This window comes from Halichoerus grypus, chromosome 4 (genome assembly GCF_964656455.1).
Source record: "Halichoerus grypus chromosome 4, mHalGry1.hap1.1, whole genome shotgun sequence".
Lineage (NCBI taxonomy): Eukaryota > Metazoa > Chordata > Mammalia > Carnivora > Phocidae > Halichoerus > Halichoerus grypus.
This window is the reverse complement of record NC_135715.1, coordinates 12,372,541-12,394,866: the sequence shown is the minus strand read 5'-3', so window position 1 is coordinate 12,394,866 and position 22,326 is coordinate 12,372,541. Positions and strand designations below refer to the sequence as shown.

Sequence of the window (22,326 nt, the reverse complement as noted above, 5' to 3'; positions counted from 1 at the left end):
CCCTGCTCAGCGGGGGTTCTGCTTCTCCCTCTGACCCTCTTCCCGCCCGTGCTCTCTGTCTCTCATTCTCTCTCTCTCAAATAAATAAATAAATAAAATCTTTAAAAAAAAAAAAAAAAAAGATTCTCTTTCCTTTAAAAAAAAAAAAAAAAAAAAAAAAAAAAAAAAAAGAAATGAGGGCTTGATCCTAAGGGTAGGAAAGGTCTTCAGCAAGGTTTGAGACTCACAATGTGTTTCTCACTCTGGGTTTTGAGCCTCCCCTTCATTCAGTCTCCACAGTTCGATGATGAACTTGTGCATGAAGCATCTTGGAAGCCCACCCTGGGCCCCTTCTCCTGATGGGTCACAGGAGCAAGTCCCAGCATTCAGAGCTGTGCACAAGTTTGAGAACAGATGCTTGTTTTTGTACGAGTGACAAAGTAGAACTACTCTGGGTCTCATACCTGAGATAAATACCTATAGGACGAATCAAGCATGAAGTACTTACAACATTTTACAACAATTTTTGTTCGAGGGAGCGCCTAGGTGGCTCAGTCGGTTAAGTGTCCAACTCTTAATTTCGGCTCAGGTCGTGATCTTGGGGTTGTGGGATTGAGCCTCACGTTGGTCTCTGCGCTCAGTGTGGAGTCTGCTTGAGATTCTCTCTCTCTGCCCCCCCACCCCCCTCTAAAATAAATAAATGTTTAAAAAAAAAGGAATTTTTGTTCAAGCAGAAAAAATGGTTGTATTGAGAAAAGCACTTCAAGATGGTACATAAATATGCACCTGCAAAGCTCTTAGTAATAAAAGAGAAGCATAGGTATCTATATCCCCAGGAAAAATAGGACCGGGAAGAAACAAACCTTGATATTTCATGTTCCTGGAATTTATTGTATGTGGCCATTGCTTTTGTTCATACTTTTATCAACTCCTGATGACATTTTATTGAGCATACACAACTTTTAGAATCGGGACACAGGTTAAGGATTTCTTATCCTACCCCCAAAACACAATGACACTTATTCTTAAGAACAGGAATGTATTTCATACTTGAAACTCCAAAAATCATTACTGGCCTTTACCTGAGTGGTCTTTTGAGTCATACAAAATTTAAAAAGAGCTAAGGAATGGAAAAAATAAAACAAAAAAACAAAAGGTAAAGTTATCAGTTAATACTAGCTGGTCCTTATTATTATATGCCATTCTAAAGCATGTAAATTCACTTTTCACATCGGCTCCTGCCTCATTTAACGGTGTTTTCAAAGAGGGTTAAAATGCAAACAATATGGAACTTTGCCACCCTTTCAAAAAAATGACTAGTTAGTCCAAAATAACTTCATTTATGTGGCAGAAAAGGAGTTAAAGGCAGGGTGTGTATTCATCGTTGTAGAAACAAGGGTGTATGTGTGTGTATGTATCTACATGCTTTAAATATGACTTTTCTTAAAAGGAAAGGACTTCTTCCAGAGTTTTAGGTTCATTGCTGGCTGCTTGGAAAAGAGCTTTCTTGGTTCACAATTCTGAAGTCTTCCCCATCAGAATGTCCTGCAACCAGGGGACAGAAGTAAGGGCACGTTCTGGACCCAGTCCGTCTTCCACTTGCTTCCTGACATTCACATCTGGGTCTGTGAGACAGGGGCCGTCGTGGAATATATATTCATCTTTTCCAGGTTCTTTTTCTCATCCTCATTATCAAACTGAGCTTCAATCTCCGCTGGATTGATGTAAGTATAGAACCGGGCCATGATGGCAAATATTACGCAGACAGCCAGGAGCAATGCCGCAAATAGAATGTACTCAGCCCACTTGGAAGGAATTGGAGTTGGAGCAAGAAAAAAACAAAAACAATGCATGTTATGGTACTGTATGCATTGGGAGTGCATTTTCTTGTTATGTCTAGGTAGAAGGTGCTCTGCAATTAAACTGTGATGGAAAGTTGGTAGGCGACTACCATAGATACAGAATGACCAACTTTTCTTGAATGCCCAAGTATAAAGATAACATTTTTGTAACCACACTGGAGGGCAGAAACCAAGACTCTGGGAAGATGAGAGAAAATTTCTGAAAAACCCCTGTTAAGGGACAGAGCTGGCCTCTAGAAGGATGGGGACCAACAGAACAGCACACAGTACTCTTGAGCAAAAAATAATGTGCTGAATTGTTCTAACTTAAGACCTCCATATTATTCTCTGGCAGAATCTTGAGGTTATGAGCACACAGCATGAGCACATGCTCTGATGGGACTTGAAGGGGGGAGTGAAGAAACAGGTAGGGGAAGGGGCAACCCCCTTAGGAGCCATATGCTGAAATGCTGAAGGAGAGAGTTTCAGTTTCAGAAAAGCCCTCACTTTATGTTAGCTGGAAAAATTACAACCACCTTCAGAATGGCTCTAACTTTAGGTGTCATGAAACTTTCTGGAAAACATGTTTGTCTTGGGGCCATTACGCTGCATTCACTGAAGCTAGGAAAGATCTTTCCTTTAATAGTAAACCATATTAGGGTATAGGCATGTTAACCCAAATCTGGGTATTTTGGTTGTCACTTGCCAGCTGTACAACACCAAGTAGAGACATGAAGAATCTGCACACACTAGGCCAAAAGCCCATTTGGTCATCACCCTCTCGGGCTGATTTTATTCAGCCGTTAGCTTAGATGACCACGTGTATACACAGGGGGTGAGGGAGCGTCCTCACGACGATCACGGACACACACAGTCTCTCTCCCCACCTCATACCTGTTCACTGATCTGGCCTGCTCCCGCTATTATAAGCACGATGATGTTGCCAATGGCCACCGTCAACAGCCATCCTGCTTGAAGCACCGACTTCATGTTGGAGGGGGCCTGGGGAAACAACACGCAGTCAACCCCTATCTAGATGGCAACCACGGAGCTGCAGAACACCACTTACCAATGCATTTAGTTGGGCAGTCCGCCCTAAAAATGCACATCGAAAGTCAGGTTGGTTCACATATAAAAAGGATTATCAGTTGGATAACAAGACACCCCAAACACTCAGGCACGAACATACAAGAAGCCCTTGTTTCCCACTCTCCACAGCCTTGCAAAATTGTTGTCCCGAGTTAAGTGGGCAAATCTATAGATGAATCAATTCTATGTCTATAGAAGAGTTTCCAAGCAAAGCCATCCATCCCATTCTCTTTCCCCTAAATGGAAGCTGCTCTCTGGGCCAGAAGCTTGCTCTGCTGTGAGCTTCGCTGCCATGTCACCGAACCCCTCTTGTCACCTATGATACAGTCATTTTATTCGATTGTGAGGTCATCACAGAAAGGGATTGTCCAACTCATATTTACGATCTTTACTGCAAGACTTAAAGGTGCTAGGCGTTGTAGGGCCACAACGACCTTAACTGTATTTTGATGAAATTGTTGAGAAACTAGGCTCTAATTGGCAAAATTTACCTCATGAGTCTCATCTTTAACAGTTGAAAGCAATAATATCTTTTAACTTTTAAAAGCTAGGCCTTAATCAGTGTGTTTACTGGTAGCTCTGGAGAGATCTCACCTGAGCCTTAATGATTATGAGTACACAACCCAGAAATGAGCACCATGATGAACAGCTGACATCGTTTAGTTGTTTCAGAATATAGAATCTGCTGCCTATCATGATCCTGGTCACAGTAATTAATATAGTTTTTCCCACTCAGGACTCTAAATCTCTAGTAGATGATGTGGGAATGCAGAGTCATATGACATATGCGCCCAAGAAGCTAAACAGAGTCATATTATTATTCAATAAAAACATGATGGGCATCTCAAAAAACTTGTTTGGCGGAAGATACCATAATGCTTTCTAGAATCTTTTTTCCCCCCTAGAATCGTTTAAACTATAAATACATTGCTTATTGAAGTTAGGGCCCAACAGCATTTTTTGAAGGCAGGGGTGTGGGGGAGGGGTGCTAGAAACAATGACCAAGAGACCTGAGAATATGAGAACTCCAGTCCCGTGATAGAGAAAACCACCTCTCCGCAGGTGAGGAGGAAATACTGCGGGATCTGCAGAGCCATGTTAACTGTGTTGGGTGAAATATCTTCAAACACGTGCAATTCGGGGCAGCCAGTATCCTAAACCAATAAGGCAAAAGCAAGAAGAAATTCAAATGGAGAACTGCTTCTAGAATAAAAATTGCTCAAACAGGCAAATGGAGTTTGGACTTCTAGAATCACGTCCTATGATTTGTCAAGTAAGTACACTTTTTATTTTTTATTTTATTATTTATTTTTTTAAAAAGATTTTATTTATTTATTTGAGAGAGAGAGAGAGAGAGACAGTGAGAGAGGGAACACAGCAGGGGGAGTGGGAGAGGGAGAAGGAGGGTTCCCACTGAGCAGGGAGCCCGACGCGGGGCTCGATCCCAGGACCCTGGGATCATGACCTGAGCCGAAGGCAGACGCTTAATGACTGAGCCACCCAGGCATCCCAAGTAAGTACACTTTTTAAGTGGCAATATGCAACAGTGCATTTTATCCTCATGATGAAATGGCCTTGGTGGGATTTGAAAATCTGTCCACTAGTGTTTTCCTCTTAAATCAGAGAGTAGATTGGATGTCAGGTTTGTTTAAAACATTGCCATCTCTTTGAACTCAAAGTTCGTAAGTCCATGTAAATAGTCTATGAAGAGGCATCAAATACTGGTCAACGTGGACTTTCAGTCAGACTCAGTCAGTCTGTTTATTTTTATTCTAAAAATAACAGCAAACTTAAGTCAACGGTAAGTTAAAGAATTAGTGGTGAACCGAATGAATTCTAAGCCCATTTAAAACACAGATGCTAATATTACTTCCAGTTCAATCATTACCAGGTGCTAAGTGTTTAGTAGAACTTCTGATTCAACAGAACGACTTACTGACCTCCCTTCGGATTACGTAGGTGAATGCACTACCGAACTCAAGGCTGGGTGGTCGGAAATCATTTGCACAGTGCTGTGGAATCTGTTTTGTTGAGCTTATTTTAAAGTGTTTTCTATGGAAAGAAAGAATAATATAGTTTAACATTCCTGGTATTAACAGCTTCAATGTAGTGTTTAAAGAAAAAGACTTGAAATCCTTGAACTTGGGAGAACAGTGTCCAGGACAGGTACTTACGCGCCGGAAGAAAAAAACTGATACTCGCTGGCATTGTGACTGGTCACATCCACATAAACTTTCTCGCCCATTGTGATGTTGAAGCTCTCATCAAAACTATTTATAAATCTGAAACAGAAAACCATTGGTTTTGTGACTGGACTATGGGATACTTTGCTTTAGGTCACAGTACGTGCACCTGAACTTGGGCTGTGCTCTCTTTTGGAAGGAATTTAAGATGTTTATGGAAGATTTCTAGACTTATAAAGGCAGAAGGAAGCCACCCTAGGTTTGTCCTTGTTCACCCATTCATGAGAACACACCCAAAAGAAGTGACTGCTGTCTTCTGCCTGGAGCTGTTCTAAGTACTTGGTAACTAGGAGCTATTTCAATGGTAGGTTGGGATATTAGCCTGGATGGAAATAGGAGCTGGTCCCCGCTTCAGGAAGGCAGCACTTTGTGTTCCTTGCTCAGAAGCTTTAGAGCTAAAGGACCAAAGTCGAAGTTGCTTAGTACCCTAACAGTCTCCATCCGGGCTTCTTTCAGGGGGTTGGGGATGGAAAGCCATTTTCTGTCCTTGACCTCTAGGAGCCTGAGCAGGGAGGGGCCCCAAAGAGTGGAGAGGAAGAAGAGAGTCGGTCCAGCAACCAGAGACACTTTTGGGGAGCTCCCCTCAGAGAGGGAAGACTGAGTCTGTAGGACCTGGAGTGATGGTGACTGGCACTCTGCTAGAATACAGATGGGAGTGTAGCACCCACAGGCCCTGGTGCTAGGTCTCAAGGCTTCCAGGAGCTGCCAAGTCTCCTATGCCTAAGCTTCACATGGAGCCAGTCGAGTTGCTTGCCTTCAAAGGGCCATATAGATGGCGACAGTGTGGACAGATGATTAGATCCCTTCCTTCAATGTTCCAGGCTATAGAAGACCCTGACGCTCTTATAGTATATCAGAGAGAAGGGTGCTGCCCCGAATACGACTAGTTGATTTTTCTTACCAGACAGGTGAATGAAAGCTTTCAGCAGATTATCCAATTTAAAGAATGGGCAGTAATAAGATCGTATACCCAAGTATTGCAGAGAACAATTTAACCTGTACATTCCTAAAATACGTGGCCAAATTTCATCAGCTTTGTGGCAACAAGTAATATTGGTCAAATTCTAGGTACTGGGAGAACATTTCTCTGAATTAAGCTCAGGCCCTAAAGTCCCTGGGCATTTCACTTGGTGTAGTTTGACAGATGCTTAACATAGAAAACGGAACCCTGACCCGGGTTCAACAGGGGCCTCATAGTTGGGTGGACGCCTCGGAGTGAAATGGCTGGCTCATAGGGTGACTCTCTGTTTAACATTTTGAGGAACAGTTTTTCAAAGTGTCTGTATCATTTTATCATTCTACATTCCCACCAGCAGTGTAAAAGCCTTCCGATTTGCCCACATCCCCACCCACAGTTGTTATTGCCTGTTTTTTGGTTGTTTTTGTTTTGGTTTTTGGTAAGAGCCTAGTGAGCGTGAAGTGGTATCTCTTTGTGGTTTTGATTCGCATTTCCCTAATAATTAAAGACAATGCGCATCTTTCCTAGGCTTTTTGACCGTTTTTATATTTTCCTTGGAGAAATGTCTTTTTTTTTTTAAAGATTTCATTCATTTATTTGTCAGAGAGAGAGAGAGAGAGCACAAGAAGGGAGAGCAGGAGAGGGAGAAGCAGGCTCCCCGCCGAACAGGAAGCCCGACGTGGGGCTCGAACCCAGGACCCTGGGATCATGACTAAAGCCGAAGGCAGATGCTTAATGACTGAGCCACCCAGGCTCCCGAGAAATGTCTTTTTAAATAGTTTGCCCATTTAAAAAAGTGGGTTGTCTTTTTACTCTTGAGCTGTAAGAGTTCTTTATGTATTTGGAACCTCTTATCAGATATATGATTTGCAAATATTTTCTCTCATTTTATGGGCTGTCTTTTCTCTGTCTTGATATCACTTGTAGCACTAAAGCTTTCCAATATGACGAAGCCCAAGTGACTATTTTTTTCTTTTGCTGCTTGTCCTTTTGGCTTCATATCCAAGAAAACACTGTCTAACCCAAGGTCACAAAGATTTACTCCTATTTTTCTTTTATAAATTTTATTGTCTTAGTTATATTTAGGTTTATGATCCACTGCATACATTTTTGTGTGTGGTATCAGGTAGGGTCTGACTTCAGTCCTTTGCATGTGGGTATCCCAGTTGTCCTAGTACCAAAATGACTTTAATAAAACCACAACTATCTTTAAATGAAGATTTCTTTTTAATCTACTTATGGTCAGTTTTGCCCTGACCATACTCCCTCCTTGAAGTATCTTTTTCAGTATGACAATCACGGAAACCAAGGATTGAAATAAACTGAACTTACAACCAAGCCTATGCATAGATTTTTCTAAATCTTAAATTGAGCTTTTTAGAAACGAATGAAGCATATATAATCACATCATCTACATTAATGATTTTTGTACCACTAATGAATAAAAATACCTGTAAGATATTGATTTTTTTATTTTTCTCATTCTCTTAATATATTTTTAAATTATTTATAGTGTACATATTAATTTGGTGTAATAATTATATGTATAATTTTTAACAGATACCATATTCATGCATTATGGGTATAAGCTCAAATATTTTTATTGGATGTGATAAAAGCTTTAAGGCCACCTCTCTAGAGAAACTTTGTACATGCGGACAAAAAAAAAATCATATATGAATGTGAATTGGGGCACTGTTTGGAAAAATGGCAATAACCTAAATTTCCTTGAAGAAAAGAATGGATAAATAAATTGTGGTATATGCATGCAATGGAATATTATATAGTAGTTTAAGTGAGTAGATAAGGGATACATATAGTAATATGGGTAAATATTAAAATGATATTTTATAATATACGATATTGCAGAACATACACAGGACAATATATTACGTTTAAAAACATGCTCAAGAACATTGTGAATATATACATATGTAGCAATATGTAATGTTAAAAAATTCATGAGAAAGATCAATATCAAATTCTCAACTAATTTTGACCCAAGTATTGTCACTTTTTTTTGAGAGAGAGAGAGCGAGCGAGCACATGTAATTGGACGGAGGGGAAAACGGAGAAGGGGAGAGAGAATCCTTAGTAGGCTCCATGCTCAGCATGGAGCCCAATGCAGGGCTCGATCTCACATCTCTGAGACTGTGACCTGAGCTAAAATCAAGAGTTGGATGCTTAACCAACTGAGCCACCCAGATGCCCCTGTCACTTTACTTAAAGGACTCTGTTGAAGGTAGTCCATGTAAGTCTTGCAACTTACTGATACCACATAATTAAAACAATTCCATTTTGTTTAAAATTCTGTGTACTCTTTTTTTAATTCATATATTACTCCAAAATCCAACCTCCTGACTTTCTCAAAGTTGTTCTATTTATCAGTTAGTTTCTGACATTAGTTTTTCAGAACTTTCCTTTTTTATGAATTGTCTCCTGGACATTGCTGAAATAATAAATCCTTTGATCCATTAAAGATTTGATGTTGCCAATTACAAGAAAAAAGTTTCTGGCTTATCTTCTTCCACATGGGTGGGTTGGCGGGGTAAAATGTTGCTGATTTTACGTGTCCTTCTTTCCCAAGATTTCAACAAAGACCATTTAAAGAAGAATGAAGCTTTAGCATAGCACCAGAACAAGAAAGGATACCACAGTTTAGACTGTTCAAAGTTTCCAAAGTGAGGAGACCTTTCTGTAGAAATCAAAACAATGGTTCTGAGCCACAAAGGACATCCCAGAGGTACTTCCAGCTCAGACTCAGATACAAAGATTGGGAAAGGGCCAGATGACCAGCAACAGAAGATTTCCTTCCAGAACTGATAGGATAGTTGTATGTATGTGCATGTATGCAGGACAGAGGAACAATCCAGAAGGCACAAAAGAAGATGTTATGGGCTGAATTGTGTCTCCACCCCAACCCCAATTCATATGTGGAAGTCCTAACTCTCAGGACCTCAGAATGTGACTGTATTTGGAGGTAGGGTCTTTTTTTTTTTTTAAGATCTTATTTATTTGAGAGACAGAGAGAGGGAGAGCGTGTGCGCACACGCACGAGTCGGGGGAGGGGCCAAGGGAGAGGGAGATGCAGGCTCCCTGCTGAGCACAGAGCCCGACGTGGGGCTTGATCCCAGGACCCCAAGATCATGACCTGGGCTGAAGGCAGATGCTTAACCGACTGAGGCACCCAGGTGCCCCTGGAGGTAGGGTCTTTAAAGAGGTAAAATGAGGTCATGAGAGATCCAAGATCACTGGTGTTCTTATAAGATTAGCACACAGACACACGGAAGAAAGACCATGTGAAGACACAGAGAGAGGATGGCTATCTTTAAGCCAAGGGGAGAGGCCTCAGAGAAAACTAACCCAGCCAGTGCTTTGATGTGGACTTGTAGCCTCCAGAACTATGAGGAAATAATTTTTGTTGTTTAAGCCTTCCAGCCTGTGGTACTTTGTGATGGCAGCCTTAGCAAACTCATACAGGAGAGAACAAAGAAAATGAGAAGGAACCAAAAATCAAAAAGACCTAGTGCTGGCTACTACCCACATGTAGTTATACTGCAGAGAGATGTGAGAACACCAAGGAGAAAGAAGATCCCCAAAGCTTGGTGAAAGGAAAGTTAAATCACTACAGAGAGTGGTAGATGGTGTGTGTGTGTGTGTGTGTGTGTGTGTGTGTGTGTGTGTGTGAGCACAACTAGGCACTGGATGCCAATAGACACAAGCCTCCAGAGTTCTGGGAAGAAAATGGTGGCCAACCTATGACCAAGTATGAGAACGGAAAAGCATTTTCAGGCAAGCAAGGACTTGGCAAATTGCCTCACAGCTTTTCTTGGTCAGATATTTGAGCACAAGTCTGCAGCCAAACAAGAAAGATGACCCAGAATTCAAGAAAGAAAGGTGCTAACCTGGGCAGACAGTGAAAATTCTATGAGGTCAGTGGCATCACAGGACTACAGAGCAAATGGCCTTGTTACATCAAAGAGCATGCTGAGGAGTTGGTTCTCAAAGAGGAAGGTGAATTCCCTGGATCCATTCTCTGGATCACCCTGAAGATAGAAGCTCATGCTTTTGCCAACAAGAGGCCAAGTGAGTCACAGGAAAACACAGAAGCTGTGCAAGAAAACCTTGGTTTAAAGATGTGGTACCACCAAACAATTCAGGGTATGTAATAGGATATTCTAATTAATCTTGACATTCAGAACATTTCCACTTGAGGCTATATTTTCAAGGATATAAAGCTACATTTCTTTCCCTTTCAGACTTCTATTACATTGTGACTAATATTTTGATAGTTAACCTGTAAATCCTGTTTATTAATCATTTTTAGAATTGACCTAGCACATGGAGTACACACAAAGATAAATATTACAAAGGTTAACAATGTGAAACAAGCCAGAGGTAAAGAGATGATTAATTAATTAATTAATTTTCCCATCTTATTTAAAAAGTGTATTTACAGGGGCGCCTGAGTGGCTCAGTCGGTTAAGTGTCTGCCTTCGGCTCAGGTCATGATCCTGGAGTCCCAAGATCCTGGGATCGAGCCCCGCATCAGGCGCCCTGCTCAGCGGGGAGTCTGCTTCTCCCTCTCTCTCTGCCCCCTCTAGTGCTCTCTCTCTCCCAAATAAATAAATAAAATCTTTTAAAAAGTGTATTTACAGTAAATTGGCTTTTTGGTGTACAGTTCTATGAATTTTAATACGTCTGGATTCAGGGAAACACCATCGCGGCCAAGATACAGACCAGTTCCATTGGCGCCCGCATCTCCCTCATGCTGACCCATAGCCAAACCTCTCCTCCACTCCTAACCCAGGGCAAACACTAATCTGTTTGTTTGTTTGTTTGTTTGTTTGTTTATCTATCTATTTATTTATTTATTTATTTGCCATTTCCAGAATGCCATGTAAATGGAACTACACGGTATGTATGTAACTTTTTGAGACTGGCTTCTTTCATGGCATAATGCATTTGAAATTCATTTATGTTACTGTATGTATCAATAGTTCCTTTTTTCCTAAGTGATATTCTGTTGTATGAATACACTATAGTCTATTGTCTGTTTATCCATCACCCACTGAAGGTCATTTGGGTGACTTCCAATCTTTGGTAATTACAAATAGAGTTTCTGTGAACATTTATGTTTAGGTTCTTATGTGAACATAAGTTTGCATTTCTCTAGGATAAATATCTGAGAGTGGGGCGGCTGGGTTGTATGGTAAATATACATTTGACTTTATAAGAGACTGCCTCACTGTTTTTCAGAGTGGCTGCACCATTTTGCACTCCCACCAGGCAAAGCACGGGAGTTCTGCTTGCTCTGTCTTCTCACAAGCAGTTAGTGTAGTCAGTTTTAAAAAATTATTATATCCATCTAAGAGGTATGTCATGCAACTCACCGTGGTTTTAATTTATATTTTTTAATGGCCAATCATGTTGAGCATATTTTCATGTGCTTATTTGCCATCTGTATATCTTCTTTGGTGCAATGTCAAAGTCTTTTGCTGTTTTTAAACTGGGTTATTTTCTTATTATTGTGTTGTGAGAGTACTTTATATGTTCTGGATACAGATACTTAGTCCGATATGTGATTTGTAAATATTTTATACCAGTATGTAGCTTACCTTTTCATTCTCTTAACAGTGAGATTGACAGAACAAATGTTTTTAGTTTGGATGAAATTTAATTCACCTATGCCTATATATCTATATGTATGTATTAAAATGAAATATTATTTAGCCATTAAGTAGAAGGCAACCCTGCCATTGTGACAACATAGATAAACCGAGAAACATTAAGTGAAACAAGCCAGACAGAGAAAGACAAATACTGCCCGGTATCACATATATATGGAATCTAAAAAACAGTTGAACTCATAGAAAAAAACAGTAGAGGGGCGCCTGGGTGGCTCAGATGGTTAAGCGTCTGCCTTCGGCTCAGGTCACGATCCCAGTGTCCTGGGATCGAGTCCCGCGTCGGGCTCCCTGCTGGGCGGGAAGCTTGCTTCTCCCTCTGCCGCTACCTCTCTATCTCTCTCTCTGACTCTCATGAATAAATAAATAAAACATTTAAAAAAAAAAAAAAGAAAAAAACAGTAGAATGGTGGTTGCCAGGGACTGAGGGGTAGGAAACAGGGAGATGTTGCATGAAAGGTACAAACTTTCAGTTCCACGATGAATAAGTTCTAAGGTTCTAATGTACTACATGGTGACTATAATTCCTACTATATTATATACTTCAAACGTGCTAAGTGGTTAGATCTTAAGCATTCTTTTTTTTTTTTTTTTTTTGATCTTAAGCATTCTTATCACACACACATATAAAAGGTAACTGTAAGGTGATTGCGTTAACTTGACTGTGGTAAATATTTCACAATGTATACATATATCAAATCATACTGTATACTTTAAATATATTGATTTTGTCATTTATACCTCAATAAAACTGGAAAAATCATAGAAAAATAATGCTATGATTTTGATAGTAATTGCACTAAGCCTATGGATCAATCTGACATTGTCACTACATTAAGTATTCTAATCAATGAACCCAGCGTATCTTTCCATTTATTTCACTCATCATTAATTTCTGTCATAAGCCTTTGGTAGTCTTAGCTCTCAAATCTTATATATGTTTTTATTAGATTTGTACCTAGTATTTTATTTTTTTTTGGAGCTATTGTATAGTTTTAAAATTTCAGTTTCCAATCATTCATTGCTAGTATATAGAAATATGATTTTTGTTGTCGATCTTATATTTTGTAACATTTCTACACTCATTTCTAAACTCACTTATTGATTCTATGAACTTTTTTGGTAGAGTCTTTGGGACATTCTGTGCAGGTACTTATGTCATCTGTAAGTAGGAATAGTTTTTATTTCTTCCTTTCCAATCAAGATGCTTTTCTTTTTTTTCTAGTCTCACTGCACTGGTGTTCAGAAGGATGTTGAATAGGAGTGGAGGGTGTGGACAATCTTATGGGAAGAGCAATGAGACTTTCACCATTAAGTATAATGGTAGCTTGGGTTTTTTAGATATCCTTTTTCAGAGTAAGGAAGTTCCCTTCAATTACTAGTTTGCCGAGGGTTTTTTAAAATCATGAATGGACACTGAATTTTATCAAATGCTTTTCCTGCATCCAGGATGCAGGATATGATGATATGGGTTTTTCTCTTTAGTTTATTAAGATGATAGATGATACTGATTTTTTTAAAATATTGAACCGCTTTACATTCTTGGGACAAATCCCTATACTCTCATTTTTAAAAAAATTTTATTATGTTATGTTAGTCACCATACAATACATCATTAGTTTTTGATGTGGTGATCCACGATCCATTGTTTTCGTATAACACCCAGTGCTCCATGCAGTACGTGCCCTCCTTAATACCCATCACTGGGCTAACCCATCCCCCCACCCTCCTCCCCTCTAGAACCCTCAGTTTGTTTCTCAGAGTCCCTAGTCTCTCATGGTTCATCTCTCCCTATACTCTCATTTTATAGCCTTGTTGCAGTTGGACTTTACTATGGGAATGCATTACTTCCATAAGAAGCTGATAACACTTAAGTTTTAAAGAAAAATACATACCTGATTCCATTTTCTCCTTTTTCTGGCTTCTGGTTAAGGCCATCCTTTACCTGACAAAGAAAGCATTTTCAAATCTAATCCTTTAGAATAAATTTAGATTACCATTTCAGCCTTTGAGAAGGAGAATGATGTTGACATTTATCCTAGGAGCTAAGGGCATATGATTACATTTGCAGGGCTCCATCCTTCAGTCCTGGTCCTCCTGGAGGTTAAATAAGCCTCTACAAGTTTTGATGCTTGCTTTCTAGTGGTTCCACAGAACACTACTGTCCAAGAACTGAGAATGAGTCACTCAAGAGCTCCCTAATAAAACACATGACCAAGATGTCTTAATTCCATATTGCAGTTTTCTAGGTGACCTAAATTCACCTTACAGAACACCCACCACTCCTCCACTCAGTTCAACTCTACCTTCATAGTTTCCTAATATGCTGAATGGCCTATCTAGATGCTGATATTTTGTTGTGAAATATTTTGTATGTATTTTAATTGCTTTTTCCTGATATGTTCACTATGTTTTTTCAGAGACTGTTTTAATTCTCCAGTTACCCAGTGCGAATTTTTTAACCAATACAATTAAAGATACATCTCAGAAAGTTGCTAAGACTGCTCATATGTACTCTGTGTGACTTGTTATACTCATACACACCCCATACCATGCCCAAAAGTTCTTTTTTTTGGGGGGGCAGGCAGAGGGAGAATCTTAAGCAGGCTCCACACCCAGCATGGAGCCTGACATGGGGCTCGATCTCACAACCCTGAGATCATGACCTGAGCCGAAATCAAGAGTCGGACTCTTTAATTGACTGAACCACCCAGGCACCCCCCCAAAGTTCTTTTTAAAATTTTTAATTAATATTAACCCTTCCCATCCACCAAAGTTTTATTCAATGTTAAATGACTTGTATCCTGGAAAAATGAAGAACTTGAGGATTTACTTACATAATACTACATGGGGTAAAACAAAGTCACACCACTGAAAGGCTGTGTCTCCAACATCACACATAGTAAAGAATCAGCTGTAAGTGTCCAACGACTTACCACTCGGTAATGATTGGGGGCCCATACTAGAAGGGTATGGCGATGGCCCTGCTCAAAGTTAGAGGTCACTGGAGTGGCTGGTGATCCAGGAGAAGAAATGTTTATATTTATCAGTTTGTCTCCATCAAAAGTCATAAATCCATTTGTCTATAATGGGAGAAAAGGAGTCACAGTTAATACCATAGAGTCTTGTTCTGCACTGTGTAACTGAACATTATCATGGCATATTAGTTGACATCCCCAGTTCACTTTCATACACATCAAAAAAATGCCTTGCGGGAGCCAGCATCGGTTTGTCTCAGCCCCCCACCCACCTCTGTCATGAAGTTGTCTAGTGTTATGCAAGAATTATACTTTTTGCCCAGCATTTTACTTTTTATTTCTTCTTCTGAAAATACATGTTCTGGAAATCATTTCTATCATTGGGCAGAGAATAACATTAGGGATAAAGGAATAACCCTGGTGAAAAATCAGTCCTGGGCTGCTCCAAGCACCAGAAGTCAAATTTTCTTTTTTCTTCAAGATCATCAGTTTGATAAGCTCTAAGGGAGTGGCTCTCAACTGTGGCTGAACAGGAATGAGACCAGTTAAATCAAAATCTCTGAGGTATGGGGATTTTCAAAGCTCTCCAGGTGATTCTAATGCAGAGTCAAGGTTGAGAACCTCTAATTCAGACCAGCGACCATCCAGATGAAGGTTTTCCAACCTGGGCTCTGCTGACATTTGGGACCAGATAAGTCTCTGTTGTGGGACCGTGTGTCAGTCTCCCTGGCTTCCTCCCTCTGAAATGCCAATAGCATGCTCTCAGTTGTGACAATGAAAAATGTCTCCAGAAATTGCCAGATGTCCCTGAGACGGCAAAATAACCTCTGGTAGAGAAACACGGACAGAGCCTTGCTATTTAAAGGGTGGTTCCACAAACCAACCGCAGCAACTGTCCCCTGAGAGCATGTTAAAAATGCAAAATTTTACAAACTCCCCAGGCGATTCACATGCCCATTGAAGTTTGCACATGCCCATTGAAGTTCGAGGCACACTGGTCTAGAGTGAAGCCCAAAGGAGACCGAGATACTAAGGCATTTCACTTCCACGCTTGTTGTAGGAATTATATAAGGATCGAGAAGATCAGTTTCTCCCAAGCCTATTATAACTCAGGTCAGAAGATAAAAAGGAAAGTCGCATTTCCTTCTACTTACTTGAGTCATTTGGGGATATATCACCTCCTTTCCAGGAAAAAATACAGTCATGTTACTGTTTCCTATATTCAGTACTTTAACTTGGACTTCGTTTTGCTTGGGGAAGACTGGGAGAGTTTTCTGAGCAAAATAAAAGAAAATTGGCAGTGATGCCTTCCATGCAGATTGAAGATAAGCTTGGCCCCGTCACCAGCACCCCCGCCCTCCAGCCGTGGAAAGCTGTCTCGGCTGAGAGACCAAACACCCCCAGGAGGCCTCCAATCGCTCGCCTCACGGCACCCAGAGGAAATGATGTTTGTACAGAACAGGGAAGTAATCACAAAGAGGCTGCTCTTGGTCTTAACACCTCCAGGCCGAAGAATGCCAGGTTATGAAGCCTCCTATCTGAGGGGGCCAGAGTAAACACAACCCAAATAAATGTGTATCTTGCTGTGGCACCTCGGATCTGCTCTCCTGGGAGGCCAACATCGTCCTAACTCTGGGAGCCTCAGCCACAGCCCTGACGGTGCCCTAAACAGCCTTTCACAACTAATCTATGCCTCTTGCCTCCACACATTTGTTCAGGGGTCCTGCCTTTTCCCAACAGTGCTCTCTCTCCAATCCCAGGGTCCCTGAAGCAACCCTTTCTATGCTATTCTAGAAGTCCCTTCTCGTTTCACAATTCATTTTGCACAAAGTCGTGTTCAGGAGTCAGTGAGTACACCCACATGTGCGGAGCACTATTCACAGTAGCCAACACGTGAAAACAGCCCAAATGCCCACTGACAGATGGATCAACAAAATGTGGTTCATCCCACAGTAAACTATGATTCCACTGTAAAAAAGAAGGAGATTCTGACACCTCCTCTGATACAGATGAACCTCGAGGACATTATGCTCAGTGAAATCAGCCAATCACAAGGGACCAATATTGTACGAATCCACTTACATGAAGTACCAAGAGTAGACAAACTCATAGAGACAGAAAGTAGAATGGTGAGTGCCAGGGGCTGGCGGGGGGCGGGGGGGAGGTGGGAGGCGGCGTGGGGAGGGTAAGTGGGGAGTTGTTTTTCAATGGGCACAGACTTTTCGTTTTGCAAGATGAAAAGTGTTCTGGAGATGAGTTGCACAATAACGTGAACATGTTAAACACTCCTGAAGTGTACACTTTGAAATGGGTAAAATGGTAAATTTTTGTTATGTAGTTTATCACACTTAAACATTTAAAAAGAAAAATTAGAGAGAGAGAGAAGGAAGGAGGGAGGGAGGAAGACAGAAACAGAGAGACAGAGAGAGGGATACACACAGAGACAGAGGGGAGGCGACAGAGACAGAGAAAGGAGGAGGGGACAGAGGCGGGAGGAGAGCGTTTGCCTCCAGGCTCACACACTACACAACGCCCGTCGCTAGCCTGCTTTCACACTGAGGGCACCAGGAACCTGGTTTAGGGCCACCGTGGGTCCAGCAGACTGAGGACTGGCGTGAGAACTAACATCGCTAGAAACATCAGAATACAAAAGGCATCTTCCCGAAGACCGTTGATACATTTTCAGACAGACTTTCTAGGAGTTCTGATTGTGAAAGAAGAAGTTCTATAAACTCCCACTCCCATTATAAAAACCATGTCCACAGAAACCCCCTGTGTAACCGCCATCCCCCTTGGCCCCGCTAAAGCACACCCATCCCACCCTCCTCCCAGCCACCCCCTTCGCAGTGAAGAGCACCCACGGTGCACGCTGCCTGGAAGGGACAATTCTGCCCCTGTGGCATCTCCACATCGTCCCGTCCCTAGCTCCAGGACCGTCTGTCGGCAGAGATCCCGGCCTCTCCACGGTCCCGGAGAAAGACGCCTTCCGAACGCCCCACCCGACCCGCAGGAAAGGCCCCTGGGGAGTCAGAGGGCCACTCACGTCAATTTCCACCTGCACAATTGCCGCCAGCACAAAAGCCATGGAAGCCAGGAACATTCCAACTACCATCTTCTTCAAGGAGCTGGGAGACAAGTGTAAGAGTGACTCTCCGCCTGCCTCCTACCAGTGATCACACTCCTTTCCCACCATCCGCCCGAGCAAAACTAGCTTCCCTACAAAACACCGAAGGAAAATGTCTCTTGCTCTCTTATTTATGATCAAGACTAAGAGGGATAAATGTAATGCAGCTTCTTATTTGCATTTTTACATTTAATTTCTAGAAGCTATAGCTCAGGCGATATGTCGGATGATAGTTAACATTTCTATTGTCTACATATATGCAAAGTTTTAATTAGAAGCTTTTCTGGCTGCCATGAATAGCACTTTTATTTTAAGGGCAAATTTCTAGAAACATCAGCACACAGGCCTCTAATTCAAATATAATTCTTTAAAAACCCTGTCATATAGGTGGTGTGGTGGGAGGGGAGATATTCTTTCCTGACCCCAACTCCAACCTGCTGGTTACCTACGTGAAATTGAAGCCACATTTTGCAATCAGGGGATACACCACGGCATCCATGATGGGGACCATGATCACAATCAAGATGGCGTTCACGGTCTGCAGGTGAAGTGGAAATGAACCATTAGCCGTGGTCTCAAAGGTGACTTTGAACTCAGAAAGCAACTTCAGTATTTTTTTTCCTACCTGCATCTGATCCGGCTGAATTTCAATAAGTCCCTAAAAAGAGGGGGGAAAAGTCTTACTGATAGGTTACTGAAAGGGATTAGAGCAAATGAACAGTGACCAGGGGAGGCAGAGAAGCTTGATACCCCAAACTTACAATTTTCCCACTCATAGTTGTTGCTTGCAGCGTCCACCTGGAGCCCTGAAAAACAAATACGTTTGCTGCATCATTTGGGAACGTGAGTTTTAAACATTTTACAAGTCAAGGTTGAGTCTTTTCCAGATCAAGAACGAAGTCTGGAGTGTTATGGGATTTAAATGTTTTTTCAACATCAAGTTTATCTCCCAGCTCCACTGTAACACTGGGTAAAACAAAATACCTTGCATTTCTGCTGTACAAATTAACATGGCATCTAGTTCCCCGCCCCCCCCCACCCCGGCCCACGAAGAATCTGCAAAGCACTAGTCTGAGATGCAGCTATCCTTAGGAAATACAAAGATGCACGTCTGAGACCTGTTGGAAAGCATGACGTCACCTGCAAGGGGGAGGAGGCCACGCCCACAGAGGCTAGTCTGCGTTCACTGGCGTCTCAGCTTCAAGAACATCATTACTGCTTAAGGGCCATTTCGGACAGTCTAGGCTGTCCCGAGGTGGAAATCCATCAAGCCAGATTTCAACCTGGGCAGCCTAGCTACGTTCAACCTATTTTGCTTAAAGAAGACTCAGGACTATACAAATACACGTGATTGTTTCTATGGAGGACTGAACGCATAAAGGTTTCAACATAATCTGTCAACTCCATTTAGAAGGCATCATGGAAAGTCAGGAAATAAGCCACTGCTTGAATTCTTTTTTTTTTTTAAAGTAATCTCTGTACCCAACATGGGCCTTGAACTCATGACCCGGAGATCAAGAGTCACATGCTCTACCCACTGAGCCAGCCAGGTACCTGTGCTTGAGTTCTTAATAGATGCCAGTCATGGGTCACTTTATACACAGTCTCTAATTTGATCCCCACAGCCTTGCCATGGGTGATTACCCTGCCAGGAGTGTTATGGGATCCCCCCAGTCACACAGCTAAAAGGTGATGAGTGTATTTCTAGCACAGGTCTGATTCCAAGAGCTGGTTTCTATTCAACATGCAAAACTGCCTCCCTGTGAGTAAGATGCTGGTCTAAATCCCATACTTACATATAAGGAGATTGATGTGTTTGCTCAAATTTTTTCCAAGAGATGTTTTGCCCTTATAATAATCCTTCCTGGGGGCACCTGGGTGGCTCAGTTGGCTAAGCAACTGCCTTTGGCTCAGGTCACAATTCCAAGGTCCTGGGATGGAGCCCTGAGTCAGGCTCTCTGCTCGGCGGGGAGCCTGCTTCTCCCTCTGCCCTTCCCCCCTGCTGAGGCACGTGTGCGCGCATGCGCTCTCTCTCTCTCTCATATATATAAATATAATCTTTAAAAAAATAATCCTTCCTGCACAATAAAACCTTGTAAATTTTTTTGAAGCTCCAGTTTCTAGAAAAAACAGTATCTTATAACTTTGGCTACTGAGTATCATGCATTGAGTTGTTTAACCAAATCTGAAAATTCCTCTATCTGTGGGAACAAGAGCAGGGCAACAAGGCAGTGAGCTGGGTTCTAGTTCCTTGCTTTGGTCAGAATGACTGGGGCAGTCATTTCACATCCCTGGATGGTACTTCTAGCTTAAGTGTTCCATTTCAGAGCGAGAGGTATCAAGCCCCTCTCAGCTTAAATATTCTATGGATCCCATCAAAGGCAATATTGTACATCTTCCAAGCATACTGAATCAGAAAAACAAACTCTTTATTCTCAGTTTGACGGGTAAGAGTCCTGATACTTGGATCAAATCTTTCCCAAGTCTCCTTTATTTGACCACACCTAATTTTCTTCATTGTTTTGCAACAGAAATGTGGATAGAACCATCTAGAATTTTTTTTTTTTTTTAAGAAATTCAGTGTGGGGTGCCTGGGTGGCTCAGTCGGTTAAACGTCCGACTCATGATTTTGGCTAAGGCCATGATCTCATGGGTCGTGGGATCGAGCCCCAGGTCGGGCTCCGTGCTCAGCAGGGAGTCTGTTTTCAACTCTCTTTCTCCCTCCACCCCTCCCCCCAACTCGCTCACGTGCAGGCACACACTCTCTCTCAAATAAATCTTAAAAAAAAAAAGGAAACTCAGTGTGATCTAATACTTAGTAAATAAAAGAAGTATAAAAAAGGAACCAAAGAGAATGTTTTTAGGAGCTAAATACTAGGTACCTCCCCGTCCGTGGTAGCGCCCACAGAATGTCTGCTAAATCCAGAAATTTGTACAGAAACACAGCTTCACACTACCTGCTGGTCAAACAGGGCCCAGAACATTGGGAGCGGAATGTACAGGAACATCACCCTCGTAACCATCTTAATTTGAGAGATGAGCCGCTCCTGTGGATGAAGTGGGGAAAGGACAAATCAGCCACGACCTGTCACTCACAGCTATGAGCAGTGTGGTTTTAGTGTAGACATACTTGCATCCGGAGCCAAGCTGGGAGGTAACTAATTGCTCCAAAGAATCTTATCCCAGATTTTTTTTTTTAGAAAACCCCAAACTCTTCAGCTATTTAAAAATGCTTAGAAGGCATTTTGCTAGAATTTCAGTGTACTTCCAATAAATGGAAACCCCATCACCAACTGACTCTTCTGTTTTCAAACTAGTTATGTGATCACAATCACATATAATTAATGACAGATTATGCCAAATGAAAAACTTATGAAAAGATAATATGGTTTCCAGATAAATTCTACCCATTGTTTATCAAGCTCTGCTCCATATTAAAAAACACTCTTGCCTGGTCTTATTTAAAACCCTAATCGAGTTTACAAGGCTACAGCCGATAATTTTTCCATGTGGCCTGAGTCATACGAATTGCGCCCAGGCTGCTCGCCCCCTGGAGGAAGACCCGGGACCACCGCAGCGGGAACGACCACTTACGTCGTATTTCTCTCTAGCCCAGTCCAGCCAGTGCTCCCTCTTGGGAAACGCCTTACTCCGGTGCCTAAACCTATTTTTGACGGCAAACTGAAGGAAGGAAGAAAAATCAGATTTCAAAACAGAACCGACTACTTTATCAGGGAAACACATTTCAATAAAACTGGCTTTCAGGGAAAACTGTGTTTGTGAGAAAAGACGGATATAAAATTGTTTACACACTAGTGTAATGATGAGGTGAAAAGGCATAACCTGTGTTTATTTCTAATCTCTTTCTAACTATGAGCCTCTGAGTGGAGCAAACAAGGTCATACTGTTGCTCCTGTCTCTCCAGAACCCCTGGAGAGGACGTTCAATGGAGATATAACGTGTGCCATTTGTGATTTAAGTTTTCTGGTAGCCGTACTAAAAAGATGTATGGATACACCTGAAACTGATATAATATGGTACATCAACTATACCAGAATTAGGGGCCCCTGGGTGGCTCAGTTGGTTAAGCGTCTGCCTTTGGCTCAGGTCATGATCCAAGGGTCCTAAGATCTCAATCTCTCTCTCTCAAATAAATAAATAAATAAATAAAATCTCTCTCATTTGAGAGAGAGTGCACGAGAGGGGGTACAGTCAGAGGGAGAAGCAGACTCCCCACTGAGCAGGGAGCCCGATGCGGGACTCGATCCCGGGACTCCAGGATCATGACCTGAGCCGAAGGCAGTCGCTTAACCAACTGAGCCACCTATGCACCCTTGAATAAATAAAACCTTAAAAAAAAACTCTACCAGAATTAAAATAATTAAAATAAAAATACATATAAGTATAAAAAGTAACAGGGAAACAGG

At 41.7% G+C, this 22,326-nt stretch overlaps 1 protein-coding gene across 1 annotated transcript in view; it reads right to left on the bottom strand.

The window, feature by feature from the left end:
- Positions 1–849: 849 nt before the first annotated feature.
- SLC15A1 (solute carrier family 15 member 1) overlaps positions 850–22,326 on the bottom strand; it is a 49,633-nt gene continuing 28,156 nt past the window's right edge. Inside the window, exons 10-23 of the mRNA XM_036122426.2 lie at positions 21,494–21,580; positions 20,857–20,946; positions 18,661–18,705; positions 18,525–18,557; positions 18,349–18,437; positions 17,819–17,900; positions 15,930–16,049; positions 14,734–14,880; positions 13,693–13,742; positions 5,084–5,191; positions 4,850–4,961; positions 3,920–4,063; positions 2,715–2,822; positions 850–1,784 (exon numbers count right to left, since the gene is read on the bottom strand). Of these exons, the coding sequence (XP_035978319.1) occupies positions 1,593–1,784; positions 2,715–2,822; positions 3,920–4,063; positions 4,850–4,961; positions 5,084–5,191; positions 13,693–13,742; positions 14,734–14,880; positions 15,930–16,049; positions 17,819–17,900; positions 18,349–18,437; positions 18,525–18,557; positions 18,661–18,705; positions 20,857–20,946; positions 21,494–21,580 (1,407 nt within the window). The 3' untranslated portion in view covers positions 850–1,592. The remainder of the gene's footprint in view (positions 1,785–2,714; positions 2,823–3,919; positions 4,064–4,849; positions 4,962–5,083; positions 5,192–13,692; positions 13,743–14,733; positions 14,881–15,929; positions 16,050–17,818; positions 17,901–18,348; positions 18,438–18,524; positions 18,558–18,660; positions 18,706–20,856; positions 20,947–21,493; positions 21,581–22,326) is intronic.